The sequence below is a fragment of the Carcharhinus amblyrhynchos genome, chromosome 5 (genome assembly GCF_965287045.1).
Source record: "Carcharhinus amblyrhynchos chromosome 5, sCarAmb.v2.hapA, whole genome shotgun sequence".
Classification (NCBI taxonomy): Eukaryota; Metazoa; Chordata; class Chondrichthyes; order Carcharhiniformes; family Carcharhinidae; genus Carcharhinus; species Carcharhinus amblyrhynchos.
Window position 1 is genome coordinate 28,121,733 of NC_137328.1, and position 21,002 is coordinate 28,142,734.

At 41.1% G+C, this 21,002-nt stretch overlaps 1 protein-coding gene across 3 annotated transcripts in view; it reads right to left on the reverse strand.

Annotated features, from left to right (window-relative positions):
* Positions 1-21,002, reverse strand: part of LOC145342927 (adhesion G protein-coupled receptor L3-like) — a 937,845-nt gene that overhangs the window by 376,640 nt on the left and 540,203 nt on the right. For all 3 annotated transcript variants that reach the window (XM_080188553.1, XM_080188552.1, XM_080188551.1), the window contains exon 5: positions 4,184-4,293. In XM_080188553.1, coding sequence (XP_080044679.1) covers positions 4,184-4,293 — 110 coding nt within the window. The remainder of the gene's footprint in view (positions 1-4,183; positions 4,294-21,002) is intronic.

Below are 21,002 nucleotides of genomic sequence, written 5' to 3' on the forward strand. Positions count from 1 at the left end.
GCTGCTCCTCTATCTCCATGGACTTGGAATACATTTCGGTAATGTGGCTGCCCCCTTTATATTCTTAAGTTCTACCCATAAAGTCCCACTTGAAGACCCTTCCAAGATGGTATCATTCCTTATTGCAGAATTGACTCCCTAATTAAGAATGCAACACTACTTCTCTTTCTACACCCTCTCTGTCTCACCTAATGATCCTATATCTGGAATGTTGGGTTGCCAGTCCTGCTCTTCCCTCACCATATTCCTGTGATGGCAACAATATCACACTTCCAAGTGTCAATCCACGCCCTAAACTCATCATTCTTACCTATTTTATACTCTTAGCATTAAAGACCACCCAGCTTGCCTGACCCTCTTTATACTTAACATAACTGATGTCTGAATGTTCTGTGTCCTCCGCCTGCCAGACTAGTTTAAATTCCTCCCAACAGCACTAGCAAACCTACCTGCTAGGATGTTGGCCCCAACGCATGCCCCACCTTACCCAGAAATAGTCCCAGTGATCCAGGAATCTAATCCCTTCCTCATGCACCAACTTTTGAGCCACGCATTCTTCTGTACTATTTTCTCATTTCTATACTTGCTAGCACTGGCACCAGGAGTAATCCAGAGATTACAAGTGCTGCTTTTTAAGCTACCACCTAACTCCCTGAATTCTTGATGCAAGGCCTCATTCCTCACTGCATCTATATCTTTGGAACCAACATGTATCATAACCTCTAACATCACCCTCCACTCTCAGGATGCCCTGCAGCTATTCAATGACATCCATTCTGACAGTCACACACATCAAACTTTTGTAAATGTAGTTCACATGCACTTTAATCATGTGTAATAACACCACATTTGCAACAATCCTCAAGAGTTTGCACATCGCCTCTCCATCTTCATCTTCCTGGGCTATCCCGTCACCCGAAATAAGGCAAAACTCTACTGTACACGCCGAGCCTTTGCCATCCACACAATCATCTGTCCCCAGCCCCTAACATTGTAAATACAACACACTTCTATTGTCCATTTGAGTTGACTGGTACCTCTGCCTACTCATGATCACCCATCATGCAGCATCTTGAGATCTCCACCATAAGGCTCTGCATTCCCAATAACCCGATTCCTGCATGACCTCCTTAAATCTCTAGGTCCAAATAATTTATTCTACATTGTAATTATTTTGTTCTGAAAAGTCTGACTGTAAGAACATTTGATTCTAAGAGGAAGGACATTTTTCTCCAAATGCAACATGATTTGCTCAGTGGTCACTGGAAATGGGAAAAGTAAGCATGGATTTTTTTCTCTCACTAATGTTCAAGGCTACTGATTCAAATTGTAGTACTCCTACAGCAAATAAGGACAGGTCTGAACGGCATTGTGAATGTCTGAAAAAACTGTGGATGTACTTGCACCAGGAGGACTGCAGCAATTCATGAAAAGACCTTCACAAGAACAGTAAATGCTGGCCTTGCCAGTAACACCCACACTCATTTAAGAATTTTTATAAAATCATATTGGCCATGTATGACTCAGTTTCAACACTGGTTATGGCATCTACCATGTGGTCAATTACAAACTACTCACTAATTTTCTCTGGTCATTTCTATGTATCAGCAAAAGATTTCTTCAAAAAGAAATACCATTTGCTGCAGAGGATATGACCAGGATTTTCTGGACCTACTCTAGTGGGACCTGCCCAGTCATAGGAAAAGTCCTATCCACATCTACTGTGTCACAGTCTTAAAGAACTTTATATATTTCAATGAAATGCCCTCTCATTCTTCTAAACTATGTAGAATGTAAGTCCTATCTTCTCTGGTAAATTCTCTGCTGCACTATGGCAAGTACATCCTTCCTTATATAAGAGCTGAATTGCATGCAATACTCCAAGTATGGTCTCACCAAGGCTCTATACAACTGGAGCAAGACATCTTTAATCCTGTACTCAAATCCTCTTGCAATGAAGGCCAACATACTATTTGCCTTCCTGATTGTTTGCAGCACTTCTATGTTAACTTTTAGTGACTCATGAACAAGAATATGCAGATCCCTTTGGACATTAGCATTTCCCAATCTCTCAGCATTTAAGAAACATTCTGCACCTCTCTCCTCCAACCTTGCACTTATCCGTTATTATATTCCATCTGCCATTTTTATGCCCACTAACCTAGCCTGTCTGAATCCCCTCGCATCCTCTTTGCATCCTCCTCACATCTTTTATGTCATTCCAAACTTGGAAATATTACATTTCGTCTTCATCCAAATCACTGGTATAGATTGTTAACAGCTTGTTTGCGGCTGAGTACTCATCCTCGCGGTACCGCACTAGTCACAGCCTGCCAACCTGAGAAGGACCCATTTAATCCTACTCTCTGTTCTCTGTCTCTTAATCAACCCTCAATACAGTGCATTAACCCTTTTGCAGGTGCTCTAATTTCATTTACTAACTTCCTGTGTGGGAGAATCTAATAAACATCCAAAAATACCACATCAATTGGTTCTATATTGTTTGTAACATCCTCAGAAAAGTCCAACAGATTTTTGAACATGCCATGAAATTAGTGACCTGAATGGGCTGCAAACCTTTGTGAGTTGAGAGGATGGGGGCACTGCTCCATTGGACATAAGATCGAACTGAAAAATTGGGCAAAGTTTGTGACAGCTAATAATCTCTTCTTGCTCGGGTACAGCACATATCACATCTGCAGATACATTACATCCTGTTCTGTTCTCTTTTATATGCATAGCAAATATTGGTCAAGTATCCCAGCTCCTTGAACACTCAATCTATTTGATAAGTGGGTCATTGTATCTCTCATTATTAAATCATATTGTCCTTCACAATACCATAAATACTAAGGATCTTAAAACACATGCAGCTTGCTTTCTTTTATGAATATATAACTGGTTTCTGAATGTCAGTCTGAATTGACAACATTGTTTCAGTTTCAGAATTAATCATTTATATAGCCATGAAAAACCAATTAATATCATATTTTCTACATGTGTGTCAAGTAGAGTATTATTAAATGGGCCCTTCTCAGATTGGCAGACTGTGACAAGTGAGGTACCGCAAGGATGAGTTGCAAACAAGCTGTTAACAATTTATACCAGTAATCTGGATGAAGACTAAATGTAATATTTCCAAGTTTGCAATGACATAAAAGATGGGAATGTGAATTGTGAGGAGGATGCAAAGAGGCTGAGAAGGGATTCAGACAGGCTAAGATAGTGGGCACAAACATGGCAGATGGAATATAATAGTGTTTAAATGCAGGATTCCTGTTCAGCATATGTTATTAGCAATCATGTCAAGAATCTGGCCATCACAACAGAAGGTGACAGATTGCATCATCACAATACCAATTGATTTTCGGAAATAAAGATAAACTGAATTCCAAAAGTAAAGATATGTACGTGCGCGCACACGTGGAGATGTCGAAAGGAATTTTTCAATTGCTGTAAAACCAGTTCAGGGATGAATGAAACACACAAGAGCTTAGCCTAGCTGAAAGACATTTGGAACATTATTCATCAATACTTTCCTGCTAACTTCATCTTTTTCCAGACAACAAATAATACCTTTTTTTTATGATGGTTTCTCTCATTGGGAAGAATTGTTTATGGCCTAGATTGTCCGCACAGTAAATTTTGATGCAAAATATATATTTTTACATTCTATCTCACAATATGAGAGAACTGATTAGATTAATTAACAATTGCACTCATTTGTATAAGAAATAGTATCACGTAGCTCTGAGTGCACAATGCAGCAACCCCGCTTATAAAGAGCAAAGTCCTTTGCAGAACTTACTGCCCACTAAATGAGGCACTGCTACTCAGTTCTAAATTTCACTGAGCATCACATTTATACTGGAATCGGATGGACGAACAGATCAATTGGGCTAGATTTTTGAAAAAGCAGGTGCATATATCACTCAGGTGCATATATTAAGTACAGTCCTTCCTTTGTATTTTCCAAATACTTCAAATTTTATGAAAAATGGAAAGGGTTGAACAGCTAATTCATAAAATGTACTGCCATTGCACTGTGAGATTACAGTTCTGGAAACATAATCTATTTCAGTCTATGTTCCAATCTACAACTCTACACAATAATTAGTGAAGGAGAAGCAGAATTTGGAGAAGCAGAATGTGCAATCAGAGAAAGTACCAATAGAATACTTACTGTATGGAACACACTCATACTGAACTTCCAAATACTTGTAGGTTCCTGGGCAAGGATCTGGAAACACATCAGGTCCAGCTACAACTGAGCATTGAGTACGATTATTACACCTGGAAAAGAAGGTAAAAAGCACCCATTATTGCTAATCTAGTCAAATAATTAATGGACTGCAGCATATTCTTCAACTGAAAGCCCTAGTCACAAAATATGGATAAAGAAAGCACTTTGCATCCTTGAAAGAAAATAACTGATCATTAACAAGTGTAAACTGCATAAATACTGTTGCTACATATTGGAAGGCAGTGTAGGAATGGTAATGGCCAATAACAAACACATTTCAAAACAGTTCCTCTGGTAACTTCATCTTTTTCCAGACAACAAATAATACCTTTTTTTTTAATGATGGTTTCTCTCATTGGGAAGAATTGTTTATGGCCCAGATTGTCCGCACGGTAAATTTTGATGCAAAATATATATTTTTACATTCTATCTCACAATATGAGAGAACTGATTAGATTAATTAACAATTGCACTCATTTGTATAAGAAACAGTATCACGTAGCTCTGAGTGCACAATGCAGCAACCCCGCTTGTAAAGAGCAAAGTCCTTTGCAGAACTTACTGCCCACTAAATGAGGAATTTCAGACTGATGCCATTCAGAAATGACAGAAGGGGCTGGATACATCTCCACAATCTTCTCTATTTCAAAAATAATTCTGCCAGTGTTAGTTTTCTTCAAAAATATGGTCCTACCCCATCTGCAACAGATGAACTGCATCTGTAACATTTCAGGAATTGGCTTGGACATGATTCTGTTTGGTTAAAGGCAGCTGGTAAGAAGTCAAAAGCAGACAAGGTACATATTTTGGGAAATTCAAATTTGACCTACAGATGAATTTTCTTACCAGCAGCAGCAAATTTGATTGGCAGCTCACATGGGAATCCATGACGTTGAGTTGGTGGAGAGTCAGAAGTCAACTTCAGACTCTATTTCTGGCTGGGACAATAACATAGTTTGTAGAAAGGCGGAGTGGAAGGAAAATAGGGAGCAAAATATTCAACTCGTGGTGCTGACTAGGTCCAGGGATTTAGTTTGTGAACATGCATGGTATTTCTACATGTTACAAGAAAGATTGGCCTTAGAAACCGCTCGAAAAATAACACAGTTCACAGCACCCACCATTGTTCGTGCATTAAAAACCAACAATGCATCACGAGATATGCCATTCATTACGAACCATCACAAATTGACAAATGGCTTGCACTGCTCCACTATTAGCGTCACAAAAACTGCCCAATGAGTGTCAAGAAATTTATGCCAATAACACAAATTAATCTTCCATGCTTCAGTTGGTAGCAATCGCAAAGTTCGGTTCATGTCTCACTCCAGGGCTTGAGCACATAAATCAAGACTGATACCCCAGTCGGACTGTGTGAGTGCTTTATTACCTTCTGGACAAGATGTTAAACATTATCTGTCTGCATGGGTGAACATACAAGATTCCAAAACATAGCAGGGGAATTATTCCTGGTGTGCTGGCCAATATTCATTCCTTAATCAAGATTACAAATAACAGATTATCTGGTCTTTATCACATTGCTGTTTGGGGGAAATTTCTCTGTGCAAGTGGCATTACAAACTGTCTACACTTCAAAACCTGCCACATAAAGACAAGTCTTAGTTTTCTATTCCTCACGGACTTATAGTAGGGTTATACTGACCATCACTCACATGATTTATGATCCTGACAAAAAACTAAATCTTGACCCCAAAAAAGGGCAGAAATAAAAATGGTGTCTCATTCCTTCAGGTAAGAAATTGTTACCAAAAGATTTTGAATTTTGTCATGTTCTTAATTCTCGCTTTCTCAATCCAATTGTTCTTTCCCTCTCATTTCTCTTTCAGTATCCAATTTAATTCCAATGGACCCTATTCTCTCTCACTTTCTTTCAATATCCTTTCATTGATCAAGATGAAATTTAACTTTATCAGCTCAAATTTTCTAATATTTTGTAGTAAAAAAAATAATCTGAAGGGTGATAACAAAATTCAGTTCACTGTGCTTGCCACAAGATCCATTGCTGCAGTGATTTTTCAGTCCATTGTCAAGTGAGTTAACCTGGGCTAAAATATGTAAACACCAAATTCAAGAGCATACCATGGAATATTCAGAATTGATCGAAATTATTATTTTGTTGGGCCAGCACAACAAAACTGCACTTCAGAAAACTGGCATGATATTGGTACAGGAAGAATATCAGACATTTAGAGTCAATGACTCCATGGTGGCGCAGTGGTTAGCACTGCTGCTGCACACCGCCAGGGGCCCGGGTTCAATTCCAGTCTCAGGTGACTGCATGTAGTTTGCACATTCTCCCCGTGTCTGAGTGGGTTTCTTCCGGGTGCTCTGGTTTCCTCTTGCAATTTAAAAATGTGCGGGTTAGGATGATTGGCCATACAAAATTGCCCCTTAATATCAGGGGGATTAGGAGGGTAAATACGTGGGGTTATGGGGATGGGACCTGAGTGGGATTGTTGTCAGTGCAGGCTCAATGGGCCAAATGGCCTCCTTCTGCACTGTAGATTCTATGATTCAATGAATGAGAGGAACATGCAATTAACTCTTCATTTCTGCTGGGTCTATATGGCATAATTCCAAGCACTTGTATAAACAAATGTCAAACACATCTGTATTAGTAAAGAAATAGAATAAATAATAGAAAAATTATTTTTTTTTAAACTTTATTTACTCTCTAGAAGTTGCTCCCTTTCATTAGATTGCAGGAGTTCTTTTTCAAAACGAGATTGATCAAAATGTCAGGGAAACTGTGAATAAAGGATCATCAGGGATTGCTCTCTATAGTGGGCACCTGGACAGCAACGATTTAACTTTCAGCTAAATTTACCAGAGCACATATGTTGTGTTGCGAGCCTGATAAAACACTCAGCAGCTGCTATGTTGGCTTCTCTGAATGTCTCTGTGAAATTTTGAGAAATGAAGAAGCTCTTTAGGTTTTGGTCATTTACTCTACGGAAAACATGAAATTCTAATCAAGAAAGGCACACAATCCAGATAATACTTGATATGCCTACAATCCTTTCCCAGCCCAAGCAAATCTCAAAAACAATGTTTCAACTGAGTGGCCCAGCTGTCCTTTGTTATTACATCACCCATTGGTCGAGTTTGCCAATAGACAGCAACTTTAGACATTCACTATTCCATGTTATCTTGACTGATATTAAATTTGCACATGACCCAAGGTCATAGGATACTGCTCTTTGTGCTTTCTTTGGTTCATTCTAAAGTTGTTGTAAAATCTTTGAAGGGGAAACGTGGGAGAAACAAATCCAGCGTGCCCTGGATTAAAGACAGGTAGAGCTGGAAATAAAAGTAAGGTGTGCAAAAGACAGCTGTCAGGTTGAAAATATTATGGAGAATCAGGCTGAATATAGAAGAACCAGAACGAGAGTGGAAAAAAATAAGAAAAGCAAAAGAGAGGCAGTTAATATAAAAAGAAATCCTAAGGTATTCCATAGCGCGAGTAATAAAAGGGTGGTTAAAAAGAGTAGGACTGATGAGAGGTAACAAAAAGGCACATGAAGGCAAGAAAGTTAAAGGAAATATTTAACGAGTACTTTACATCTATCTTTGCAAAGTAGACGATGCTAGCCTGGCTGAGGTTAAAGAGATGATAACTGTTACACTCAAGGAATTTACAATTGAGAAGGAGGAAGTGTTAGAAAGGCTTTCTTTGCTTAAAATTGATAAGATACCAGGAGCAGATGACATGAATCCAAGGATACCAAAGGAAGTGGAAATTGCAGAGGCACTAGTGACAGTCTTCCAGTCTTCCTTAGGCATAGGGCTGGTACCAGAGAGTTAGAGAATTGCAAACACCTTTGTTCAAAAAGGGATGCAAGGATGAAGCCAGCAACTATAGGTCTGACTTGAGTGGTAGGGAAACTTCTGGAAATGACACTTTAGATAAAATCAATAATCACTTAGACAAATGCAAGAAAATTTAGGAAAGCTAGCATGGATTCATTAAGGGAAAATTATGTTTAACTTGATGTTGTTTGAGGAAGTAACACACACAGTTGATAAGGGCAATGCTTTTGATGGATTTTCAAAAGGCATTTTGATACACTGCCACATAACAGGCTTGTGCAAAATTTTAGCTCATGGAATAAAAGGGAAATAAAAGTTGGCATATGGACAATAAATTGGCTGAGTGATTCAAACACAGAGTAATGATGATTTTTTTTTCAGATTGGATGAAAGTTTGAAATGGAGCTTTTGCCCAGTCATCCGATCTTTCTTTATCCCAATGCAGAATCATAATATTCTCATCACAACATGCCCTTCCAGCTATCTTTGTATCATTGGAAAATTGGAAACCTTACATTTGGTTTCTTCCTCCAGGTCATTTATATAAAGTGAACAGTTGTAGGCCAAGAATTAATCCCTGCAGTACTCCACCAGTTACATCTTTCCACTTTAAAAAGTACCCATTTATCCCAACTCTCCATTTCCTATGTGGCAGTCAGTCTTCAATCCATCCAAACACACTTCCTTAATTCCATGAGCTTTTACTTAATGCACTAGTCTCTTATGCAGCATCTTGTCAAATGCCTTTTGGAAATTTAAATACGCTACATCTACAGGTTCCCCTCTACCTACTCCCCATTACATCCTCAAAGAATTCAAGCAAATTTGTCAAATGTGATTTACTTTTAATAAAACCATGTTGACTAGGTTTGATTATGTTCATCTTTCCTAAATGATTAGCTATTTCCTCTTTGATTATTGACTCCATATCTTTCCAATAAGAAATGTTAAACCTACCAGCCTATAGTTCCCTGCCTTCTGCCTTTCTCTTTTTTTGAACAACAGAGACATATAGGCTGTTTTCTAACCTGCTGGTACATTCCTGGAATTTAGCGAGTTACAAAAAATTTCAGCCAATGGGGTCCACTATTTCTGCATCCACTTCCATTAAAACACTAATGTGCAATTCATCAGGTCCTGATGACTTGTCCGACTTTAGCCTCTTGAGTTTCTTTAATATTCTATCCCTTGTAAGTTCTACTATGTTATTTGAAGTCAGCCCATCTGACTTCCCTACCATTAGGTAGGAATTGAAGAATGTAGATTGGGGGCAGATGATTGAGGGCAAATCCACATCTGGCATGTGGGAGACTTTCAAGTGCAAGTTGATAGGGATTCAGGACCAGCACATTCCCATAAGGATGAAGGATAAGTATGGCAAGTTTTGGGAACATTGGATAACAAGAGATATTATGAGCCTAGTCAAAGAGAAAAAGGAAGTATTTGTCAAAGCTAGGAGGCTGGGAACACACAAAGCAACTGTGGAATACAAGGTAAGTCGAAAGAAATTTAAGTGAGGAGTAAGGGGAGGGGGGCTAAAAGTGGTAATGAAAAGTCATTGGCCAGTAGGATTAAGGAAAATCCCAAGGATTTTTATACATATAGAAAGAGCAAGAGGGTAACAAGAGAGAGGGTTGGCCCTCTCAAAGACAGGGGAGGGAATCTAAGCGTGGGGCCAGAGGAAATGAGCGAGGTATTAAATGAGTACTTTTGTGTCAGTATTCACCAAAGAGAGGGACTTGCTGGATGATGAGTCTGGGAAAAGTTGTGTAGATAGTTTGAGTCATATTGCGATCAAAAACAAGGCAGTATTGGGGTCTTGAGAAACATTAAGATGGACAAGTACCTAGGGCCTTATAGGACATGCCCGAGAATACTAAAAGACACAAGGGAGGAAATTGCTGGGGTCTTGAGAGAAATCTTTGTCTCCTCACTGGCTACAGGGGAGGTCCCAGAAGATTGGAGAATAGCCAACGTTGTTCATTTGTTTAAGAAGGGTAGCAAGAATAATCCAGGTTGGTGAGCCTGATGTCAGTGGAAGGGAAATTACTGGAGAGGATTCTTCAAGACAGGATTTACTCCCACTTGGAAATAACTGGACATATTAGCGAGAGCAATATGGTTTTGTGAAGGGTAGGTTATGCCTTACAAACCTGATAGATTTTTTCGAGGAAGTGTTTAAGACGATTGATGAGGGTAGGGCAGTTGATGTTGTCTACATGGACTTCAGTAAGGCCTTTGACAAAGTCCCTCACGGCAGATTGGGGCAGAAGATGAAGTTGCATGGGATCAGAGGTGAGCTGGCAAGGTGGATATAGAACTGACTCAGTCATAGAAGACGGAGCGTAACAGTAGAAGGATGCATTTCTGAATGGGGAGCTGTGACAACTGGCATTCCTCCGGGATCAGTGCTGGGACCTTTGCCATTTGTAACATAGGAAAATGTCACTGGTTTGATTAGTAAATGGGTTGGTGGATTTGCAGAAAACAATAAGGACCATCAGAGGATACAGCAGGGTATAGATTGGATGGAGACTTGGGTGGGGAGATGGCAATTTAATCCAGACAGATGTGAGGTAATGCATTTTGAAAGTTCTCATATAGGAAATATACAGTAAATGGCAGAACCCTTAAGAATATTGATAGGTAGAGGGATCTGGGTGTAAGGTACACAGTGGAGAAGGTGGTTAAGAAGGCATATGGCATGCTTGTCTTCATCGGCGGGAGCACTGAGTTTAAAAATTGGCAAGTCATATTACAGCGTTATAGCATCTTAGTTAGGCCGTACTTGGAATATAGTGTTCAATTCACACCAGGAGGATATGGAGGCTTTGGAGAGGGTACAGAAAAGATTTACCAGGATGTTGCCTGGTATGGAGGGCATTAACTATGAGGAGAAGTTGGAGAAACTTTGTTCTCACTGGAACGACTGAAGTTGAGGGGTGACCCGATTGACGTCCAAAAGATTATGAGGGGCATGGATAGAGCAGATAGTCAGAAGCTTTTTCCCCAGGGGGATGAGTCAATTACTAGGGGGTATAGGTTTAAGGTTTGAGGAGCAAGGTTTAAAGGAGACGTACAAGGTGAGTTTTTTTACACAGAGGGTAGTGAGTGCCTGGAACTCGCTGCTGGGCGAGATAGTGGAAGTAGATATGATAATGACTTTTAAGGGGTGTCTTGACAAATACATGAATAGGATGGGAAAAGAGGGACATGGTCCCCGGAAGGATAGGAGGTTTTAGTTCAGTCAGGCAGCATGGTTGGTGCAGTCTTGGAGGGCCGAAGAGCTGTTCCTGTGCTGTAATTTTCTTTGTTCATACCTCAAAATCCAAAAATTTCACAACAGCAATAGCTGCTGTATTCTTTATGTCGAGTTAAAATATCCCAAAATTTCTTTGAAAAATTACAAAGAGAAGATGAATAGGTACAAGGATAGGGTGGATCTGGGGGTAGGACTGGGAAGACAAATGGGCAAGGGGGTACGGTGTTTAAGGTAAGTGGCAAGACAAGTGGCAAGTGGTTGGGTAAAGAGGTAGATTGGATGGGGGAAGAGGCATGCATATGACGATTGTATTAGATCATTAGGTAACAGGGTATGGTGGCAGGTGGGTGAGTGGGTAGGTCGGTTGATGGTGTATTTGAGTGACTGGGGCCAACCAGATCAGATCAGGGGTTAGTTAGTTCAGTTCAGATAGAGATCAAGTGTTCAGGACATTAATGTTAGCTTGTCATAAAACTCAGCTCCACTTCGCCTCCCACTCACTAATAGCCCTTAATTCCTTTCCTGTTCAAAAATTTATCTAATATATTCAATGAGGTACCTGCAACTGCTTCACTGGGCAGGGAATTCCACAGAATCACAACCCTTTGGGTGAAGAAGTTCCTCCTCAACTCAGTCCTAAATTTGCTCCCTCTTATTTCGAGATTACGTCCCCTACTTCTAATTTCACCCGCCAGTAGAAACAACTTCCCTGATTCTATCTCATCTATTCCCTTCATAATCTTACATGTTTCTATAAGATCTGCCCTCATTCTTCTGAATTCCAATGAGTACAATTCCAGTCTACTCAGTCTCACCTCATAAACCAACCCTCTCAACTCCGGAATCAATCTCTTGGAGGGCTGATGGGCCTGTTCCTATGCTATAATTTTCTTTGCTCTTTGTAATTTTCTCATTCATTTTGGATTTCACAAAACAAGTACTGTAGTTCATTACAATGAGAGATGCCAAACAACTAGACCAAATAAATAAAATTTGTGATGAAACTTGCTGATATTACAATTTAACATTTCCAGTAAACTGTTATTTCATTGCACTGTTGCCATTTCTAAGAAGCCAACTCCTACAATTAGAGTGTATTTTGTCCTGCGAAGATACGTTAACCTTCAGAACCAGCAAAAAGCAAAAACAAAGATTTAGTCAGCTTTTCATCACAGACCTACTAAAATGGAAAACAAGTGTTCCAGAGCCTCAAGAGACCAGTGAAGTGATATAAACGGTCATAATTGCAAGCATGGAGATTCTTTTCACTTACTTGACATAGTCTCCTTCATTTAGAGCTATATTATAAAATGCTTTGTGGAGTCAGTACATAGTTGTACAGCTTCCAGCAATATTAATCTGTTATTATTTTGTATGTAGCTGAAATTATTCCTTATTCACACTGAAGAGTAGCACGTTTGTTTTGAACTGATGTTGTATTTCTCTGGCAAGAAAATCATCCTTTGCGATAACTGACCTTGACCAGTAATGTATGAAGGACTGTATAATGTATAAAGGCCACATGAACAAATACATGGATTCTCCTTTGCCTTATCTGCCAAAACAATCATGTCCCCTTTTTGCCCTCCCGATTTCTCTCTCAACTCTACCCCTATACTCTTCAAGGATTCATTTGATCCCAGCTGCCTATGAACATCATGTGCTTCTTTCTTCTTCTTGACCAGGGCCTCAATATTCTGAGTCATCCAGGGTTCCCTACTTCTACCAGCCTTGTCCTTCACTCTAAGAGGAATGTGCTTACCCTGAGCCGTGGTTAACACACTTTTGAAAGCCTCCCACTTACCAGATGTCCCTTTGCCTTCCTACAGACTCCCCCAATTAACTTTTGAAAGTTCCTGCCTGATACCATCAAAATTGGCCTTGCTTCAATTTGGAATTTTAACTTTTGGGCCAGACCTATCATTCTCCACAGCCATCTTAAAACTAATAAAATTATGGTCACTGGTCCCAAACTGATCTCTCATTAATGTTTTTCTTCTACCACTCATCAGAGAAAAAAATGTCAAATTGCAAGCAATCACAATAATTTATACTGCAGGAGAAATAGCTGCTCATTGTTTGGCAAGCACCTGCGCAAAGATATTTTGGCCTTGGAGGGAGTGCAGAGGAGGTTTACTAGGCTGATACCGGAGTTGAGGGGGTTGAGCTATGAGGAGAGGCTGAATAAACTGGGCTTGTACTCGTTAGAGTTTAGAAGAATGAGGGGAGATCTCATTGAGACGTATAAGATAATGAATGGGATGGATAGGATAGAGGTGGAGAGACTCTTCCCGCTCAAAAAAGACAGTAGGACTAGGGGGCACAGCCTCAAGATAAAAGGGGGGCAGTTTAGAATGGAGTTGAGGAGGAACTTCTTCACTCAAAGGGTGGTGAATCTCTGGAATTCTCTGCCCGTTGAAGTGGTGGAGGCTGCCTCGCTAAATATTTTTAAGACGCGGGTTGATGGGTTTTTGATAAGAGAGGGGATTAAGGGTTATGGGGAGAGGGCGGGAAAGTGGAACTGAGCAGCGACAGATCAGCCATGATCTTATTGAATGGCGGGGCAGGCTCGAAGGGCTAGATGGCCTACTCTTGCTCCTATTTCTTATGTTCTTATGTTCTTATGTAGTGTCTGATTAGCTGAGGTATTCATGATGTAGATATGCCGGCGTTGGACTGGGGTAAACACAGTAAAAAGTCTGACAACACCAGGTTTAAGTCCAACCGATTTATTTGATAGTAAAGAGGTTAACCCCGAAAGCTTGTGAGTTTACTATTAAATAAATCGGTTGGACTTAAACCTGGTGTTGTCAGACTTTTAGCTGAGGTATTGCCATGGAGAAAGTAATGGGGAACTGTAGACTCCACAATCTTCTGTTTAATTCAAAAATCCACAGGGCTGACACATGATCCTTTTGGTTGCAAAAAGTGGCTTGCTGTGTATAAATTTATGTCACTTCTGGCAAGTGTAAATGAGCCATGATACAAACTCCACTGATTACCTTAGAAGGTTTGCCAGTGTAGCCATTAGGCACTCCGGATTGGAGCAAGAAGTTAAACAAACTTTTACGTGGCGATTATGTTAAATGATATTTTCCAGTAAAATGATTTGTTGTCAAGCTAAAAAGGTGTTCTGTCTATTACAACCGAGCAGCATCAAGTATGAATTTCAATGCAGTGTGATGCCAAGTGCATAGATCATATGTGCCAATGACTGGCTGATCGAAGAAAATGGCATGCTCCTTCAGTTGGCATAAAGTCTAAGCTTATAAAACCCAACATGAAATGTCTGCTGTTAGACGTGATTCTTCAATTGGGCAGCACTTGCAGAATAATCCCAAATGCCTGCATAGCTTCACTAACCTACAAAAATGAAATGCGTCCAAATAAAACTGGCAAACGTGTTGCAAAAGTTTAACACAAACACACTCTTGCCAACAATAATCCCAATAATCTTTAAATTGATCGTATCAGGTCACTGCCCAGCATTGCATCTGTAACCAGACTCAGCATACCACCACAAAGATTTCCAATCTATTTTAACCTGTCATTCTCTATCTTCCTGACAACACCTAAAACAAACCTGCACAGATGGATTATGCTGTGTACTGACTGATGACTAAGCACCATCTACGATATGATTTGAGAAAAGAATTAAACAGGAAAGCACCTGCACATTATGGAGCTTATTATACATTCCTCCACAGCTCAAAGGCAACTATATGGAGAGTTTACTTTATATCTGGCAGGAGTCTGCAAAAAGTGGCTCAATACACTCAAAGTCTTGCCCACTAAATATGAGTCATCCCTTCAATCATGACATTGCAGCCTAGAATATCTGTATCCAGTACTGACTTGATTCACTTGCTAGCACTCAACTCTAAGTTATAAAGTTGTTGGTTTAAACTGCTTTACGTAAATGATCTAGGTTGACACTTCAGTACTGAGGGAGAACGCTGCATTATCTAGGCAGAAAAGAACCCATAGGACAATTTAAACAAGAGCTGGATACTCTTGTGGTAACTCCATCAACCTCATTTACTGACCAATATCTCTCAAAAAAAACTGTTAATTCTTTGCTGATTGGTCTTTAAGAACATAAGAAATAGGAGCAGGAGTAGGCCATCTAGCCCTTCGAGCCTGCCCCGCCATTCAATAAGATCATGGCTGATCTGTCGTGGCTCAGTTCCACTTTCTGCACTCTCCCCATAACCCTTAATCCCCTCACTTATCAAAAACCCTTTGTTGCGCCTTCATTGGCTGCTGCATTTGCCTGCATAACACTGACTGCAGTTGTCTGTTGGTTGAAAAGTCTATCACATCTTAGGACCTCTTAAGTGTCAACAAGGTCATCTGTGTGCAGATCCACAAGAGATGGGTAAGATCCTAAATGAATAGTTCTCATCAGTATTTACTGTTGAGAAAAGCTTGGCTGATAGAGAACTTGGGGAAATAAATAGTGATGTCTTGAGGAGTATACATATTTGCTGGAAGTCTTAAAGCGCAGCAAGATAGATAAATCCCAGGGACCTGAGAAGTGTATCCCAGGACATTGTGGGAGGCCGGGGAGGAAATTGCGGGTCCCCTAGCAGAGATATTTGAATCATAGTCACAAGTGAGGTCCCTGAAGATTGGGCAGAAGGGCCTGTTTCCATGCTGTAAACCTCTGCGACCTCGATGACATTAGCAATCTCTCTCTCGCTTTGCATCAATATTCAAGTTCTGTACAACAAAGCAACTTCTTGGAAGGAACATAAAAGCCTCACATATTCTTGGGATTTCAGATCTCGGCAACATCTACTAAGTTTATGCATTGCTCTATGGGATGTAGAATATTGCATCACAAACATAATGGGTGCAATTCTCCAAATAAAGTGACTGTGTATCATCTCCGTAGTACGATTCCTGCTGCGGCGGTTAGCGCAATCCTCCGGATCGCAATCCTCCCCAACTTAGTCCCTTTTGTTTGGGGGTGACTTGCAATGTGAATGAGAGGACTGGGGCCTAAAGACACTGGCAGTGCCAACCTTGCAGTGCCCTTGGCTGTGCCAACCTAGCAGTAAGAAGTCTCGCAACACCAGATTAAAGTCCAACAGGTTTATTTAGTAGCACAAGCTTTCGGAGCACTGCTCCTTCATCAGGTAATGGGAGTTCTGTTCACAGACAGGGCATATAAAGACACACCCCAGCCTAGCAGTACCAGGGTACTTTCCAGCCATGTCCCTGATCACCGAGGACTACAATGGCCTCCTCATCCCTGCGGCGTGGTCATCACATTTGGTCTCCATCTCGAGAGACCAGTTGTAATTCCCACCAGCTTAATGTCACACTGGCAGGTGGGAGAAATCAGCCTTAAATCAAATTTTAAATATTTAAATTAATATCTATATATGCAAATCTGTTCCATATCTTCACTGGGCTACATAATACAAATCGATTATTTCTCAAGTAGGTCATAAGTGAAAGTTAGTTGCACACAAATTGTGTATGTAATACCAATCCTAGTCACTTACAGCAGTATCTTCAGGAGCTTTTGAACTTACCATTATGTTCAAGAATAGTGGTGTCACTACATGCAATCAATAATGTGTGACAATCCATAAAGTACATTACAATTAAAAGTGCAAAACTCTGACACCACTAATGTCTGATTTGTGCCAAGCCTAAAATGACAAGGAAACACATGTGTCAAAAGGCAATAATGGGTGCAAAGTGAAAATCAGTGGTGCAAACAGGACAGCTTCCAACACTTACATTCCTGACAAATGTTGCTTGCAATTATTTACTTTTCTATTATTATTAAACTGAGGCATTCATGAATCAACTCCTGCCAGTGCCAATCTAAATTCCAGCTGATACTCCAAAACAAAAACTAATAAAAGTGGAAAGCAACCAATCGAGATGTGAGAACATTGTTACCGTTAATTGAAAATATATCACTTTCTTTGAGTTTCAGAACAAGTATTAAAACATATAAATACATTTCTTGAATGGAACAGTAAGTACTTTTATGCTAATTACCCTTAGAACCCTAATTTCAGAAACGAGCTCCCAGCATTAATGAACTTAAATAATTTGAAACCATCACACGATGAAAACTACACGTTACAGCATTAATGATTCCTGAATTCCAACCTGAGAAAAGATCAGTATTAAACGTCATGAAATGGACCTGCTACCATTAGCCAAATAAGGTCAAATTCTCTGATTCCATTTTGGACTTTGCCAATTACAGCAAAATTATTCTCCATTTCCTGTTTAAACTTCACTCATGGCTCTATCCAAAGAAAAATTCATGTTTCTGGGCATCAATTGGGCAAATATTGGTTTTGGCTGTGACACTTTACCCCTCCCTTAAAATAGTCCAACAAAAAAAATTACATATGAATTCACACCACAGTAACTCTGCCCCTTGTCAATTCTGCTGGCTCCTGAATTGCATGATCAGCACTGAGCTGAATATATGGATCAATGATGTGGAAATGCCGGCACTGGACTGGGGTAAACAGAGTAAGAAGTCTGACAACACCAGGTTTAAGTCCAACCAATTTATTTGATAGTAAACTCACAAGCTTTCAGGGTTTGTCCCTTCGTCTCCATTCACCTGACAAAGGGTCAAACCCTGAAAGCTTGCAAGTTTACTATCAAATAAATTGGTTGGACTTAAACCTGGTGTTGTCAGACTTCTTACCATATGGATCAAACCAGACCAGTAAGCATGCAGGTAAAAACGGGGTGATTTTCTGGCCCTGTTTGTTACAGGTGCAAATCAAATTATTGCTGGAAACCTTTGCGAGAGGGATTTGCGGTTGGGAAACCTCAGAATGAGATCCCTTCTGAAACTCCTGCTGGCAATGTAATGAGGTTTATGCCCAACGAGGGTATGAACTCGAGTATCATTCGTTAACCTGTATTTGGGTATTTAGAACAAAGTTAACACCAGATCTTCCCAGAAGATTATGGGTGCAATCTTCCTGGCTTGAATCACTGGTCAGGTGGTGTGGGAAGCCGGGTTGATAGCATGCAAGACTAAATACTGGCCCCTTTTTACGGGCGAGAATGGCTTCACTCCCACAAAGGGCATGAAACCAAATTACATGGATTTTGCTGTATTTACATGTAGTTACTGGGTTCAGCACAACTACTTCTGCCCTCCCGAATGCTCTGCCCTCATCAGCATATTGTCACACTGGTGAGACTGTGTGACTAGTGAGAATCACTCCTGCTTTACAGTACCAGGCATCATGGCCAGGGGACCAGGCATCATGGCCATGTTGGGGAGTGGGCCATGGTGGTGGTGGGGGGGGGCGCGTGGAATCGGAGGCTGTTGAAGCCCTCGGGTGGTCGGGGCATGGCTGGGTCAGGGGAGTAGGTGGGAGAGTGACAATGTCGCAGATGATGGGGTGGTGGGGAGGTCTCCTGGTTCATCGGTAGATCGGGGCACTCTGTGCAATGGCACCCGAGCACTCTGCAGCCAGCTTTCCAGTGTACTTGGGCTCCACACCTCCCACCCATTGGCGCAAACCTCCCAGCTGTCACGATGGCAAAAGATTGCTGTACCGAGCTCACTCAAAACACTAGCGTGGAGAACTCTCATCTTCATGCTGTTATGACACTTGGAAGTTTTTGGGAAAATTCTGGCTAAAATGTTCACTTGCTGACATGACATAAAAATGGTGGGTATCACTTCTCAACTCCAAAAACAGAGACCAGATCTGATGACCACTGGGGGCTCAGAGGCCAGTGTGGATTGGCAGGGCCAGACAGGGTGAGGCTAGAAGGGGATCAGGTCTATCAGGAGATACATTGAGAGAACTCAGTGCCAGTGAGAATTTATGCCAACAATCCATGGATGGGGATGGTGGTGTTGATGCCTCTGATCATCAAAAGCAGGGGTCCAGATGCCTAGATTGTTTTTGGGGAGGGGATGGAGGGGGCGGGAGGGTGGTCTTCAACTTAATGTTCGAGATCCCTTTGAGGCCAGGTTTCCTGGTGTCTTTCGGCCTCACCCCTTACAACGATGTCCAAAATGCGGCCCCCTGCTTTAAAATGGCGAAGTGTGGGAAAATCTGGACGGAAAACCTCCCTGTACTTCTGGGAAGAAACACACTGGTTATCACACTGAAACTAACATGTTGCCATTTTTTATGAAAATTCCACCCATAATAATTCGTCCTTAAAGAGGAGCAAATTCAAAAGAAATATTAAAGAAGATAATAATTCCAAACTGTATGGTGGCCCTTGAGGATAAGGCTTTTCCAGCTAGGGCACTGTGGTGACATCAGTTAGAAAATATGTCCCAAGAACGACATGAATGCTTTGGTTTGTGAGGGGAATGAAAGGAAAACAGCATACCACAGTGTTTAACACGTTTCACCGTGCCAGGGTCTGGGTTCGATTCCAACCTTGGATGACTGTATGTGTGGAGCATGCATGTTCTCCCAATGTCTGGGTTTCCTCTGGGTGCTCTGGTTTCCTCCCACAGTCTAAGGATGTGCAGGTTAGGTGAATTGGCCCTGCTAAATTGTCCCTTAATGACCCAAGATGTGCAGATTAGGTGGATTACTGATTAAATGTGGGGGGCTACAGGGATAGAGCTGGGGAGTGGATGGGCTGGATATGATATTCTGTCAGAGAGGCAGAGATTCGAGAGGACAAATGGCCTCATATCATGTAGGGATTCTGTATTGTTACATTTGTTTCAGTCCAGAATTTTGGCTCATTGCCATCCTATTTCTTCAATCTTCATCCACAGAGGTAATTTTGTTCATTTTTAAGAAATCCATTCATTAATTATTTGAGTTGCTCAGTGGAGTATCGGTTTAAAGTGGGGAAGTCTGATGGAGAAGTCTTACAAAGATTGATTTTCTAAGTGGAAGATCCTGACATCTGCTTAACGCGCAATTCCACAACTCTATATTTGGGGGCACAACGATAATAGTTGGCATCAAAAATATACGACCAGTGCTTTTTATTTTCAAAACTATGTTAATTTTGATTTTACAGAATTAGTGAGACATCACAGGGACATTTCGCTATCTGAAGGATACATCACTGCAGATTAAGAATCCAACAGAGGCAGCAGAGGAAGATTCTGGGAGGAGTTGACTCAGTCACCTCCACTGTACTGTGGGTAGAGGAGGAAGCCCTCCAGTGACAAATAGGAGGAAAAGCAAATGTGGCACAGGAGGATTCTCGGAGAATTGGTGTCAAGGAGCAGTTAAGGCTGAGACATTACATTAGTGGTTCCCTCCCTCCTCCTCCAGCAGGAAAAATTGGGCACCATGAGGAAGACAGACAAAGTAAAGGCAAAGCAAAGATTCTTATATCGTTCTTAAGTATACAAGGGCAGTGATATGCTCCTGCTGGCAGATTTGGGAGCTTTCTAGCATTCCTGAAAACTATGACTGCAGGAAATGTGATCAGCTGCAGCTCCTCACTAACCGTGTGGTTCGGTGGGAGCAGCAGCAGGACACACTGCACAGCGTACAGGGGGCAGACACAAGCTTCAGGGAGATGGTCATGCCACAGGTCTAGACAGGTCGATGGGTGACCATGAGAGGCAAACAGGTACAGCAGGACTTTCGTGCAACTACTCCCTTCTCAAACAGGCATACAGTTGGCGGGGGGGGGGGGGGGTGGTGTGTGTGTGTGTGTGTGTGTGTG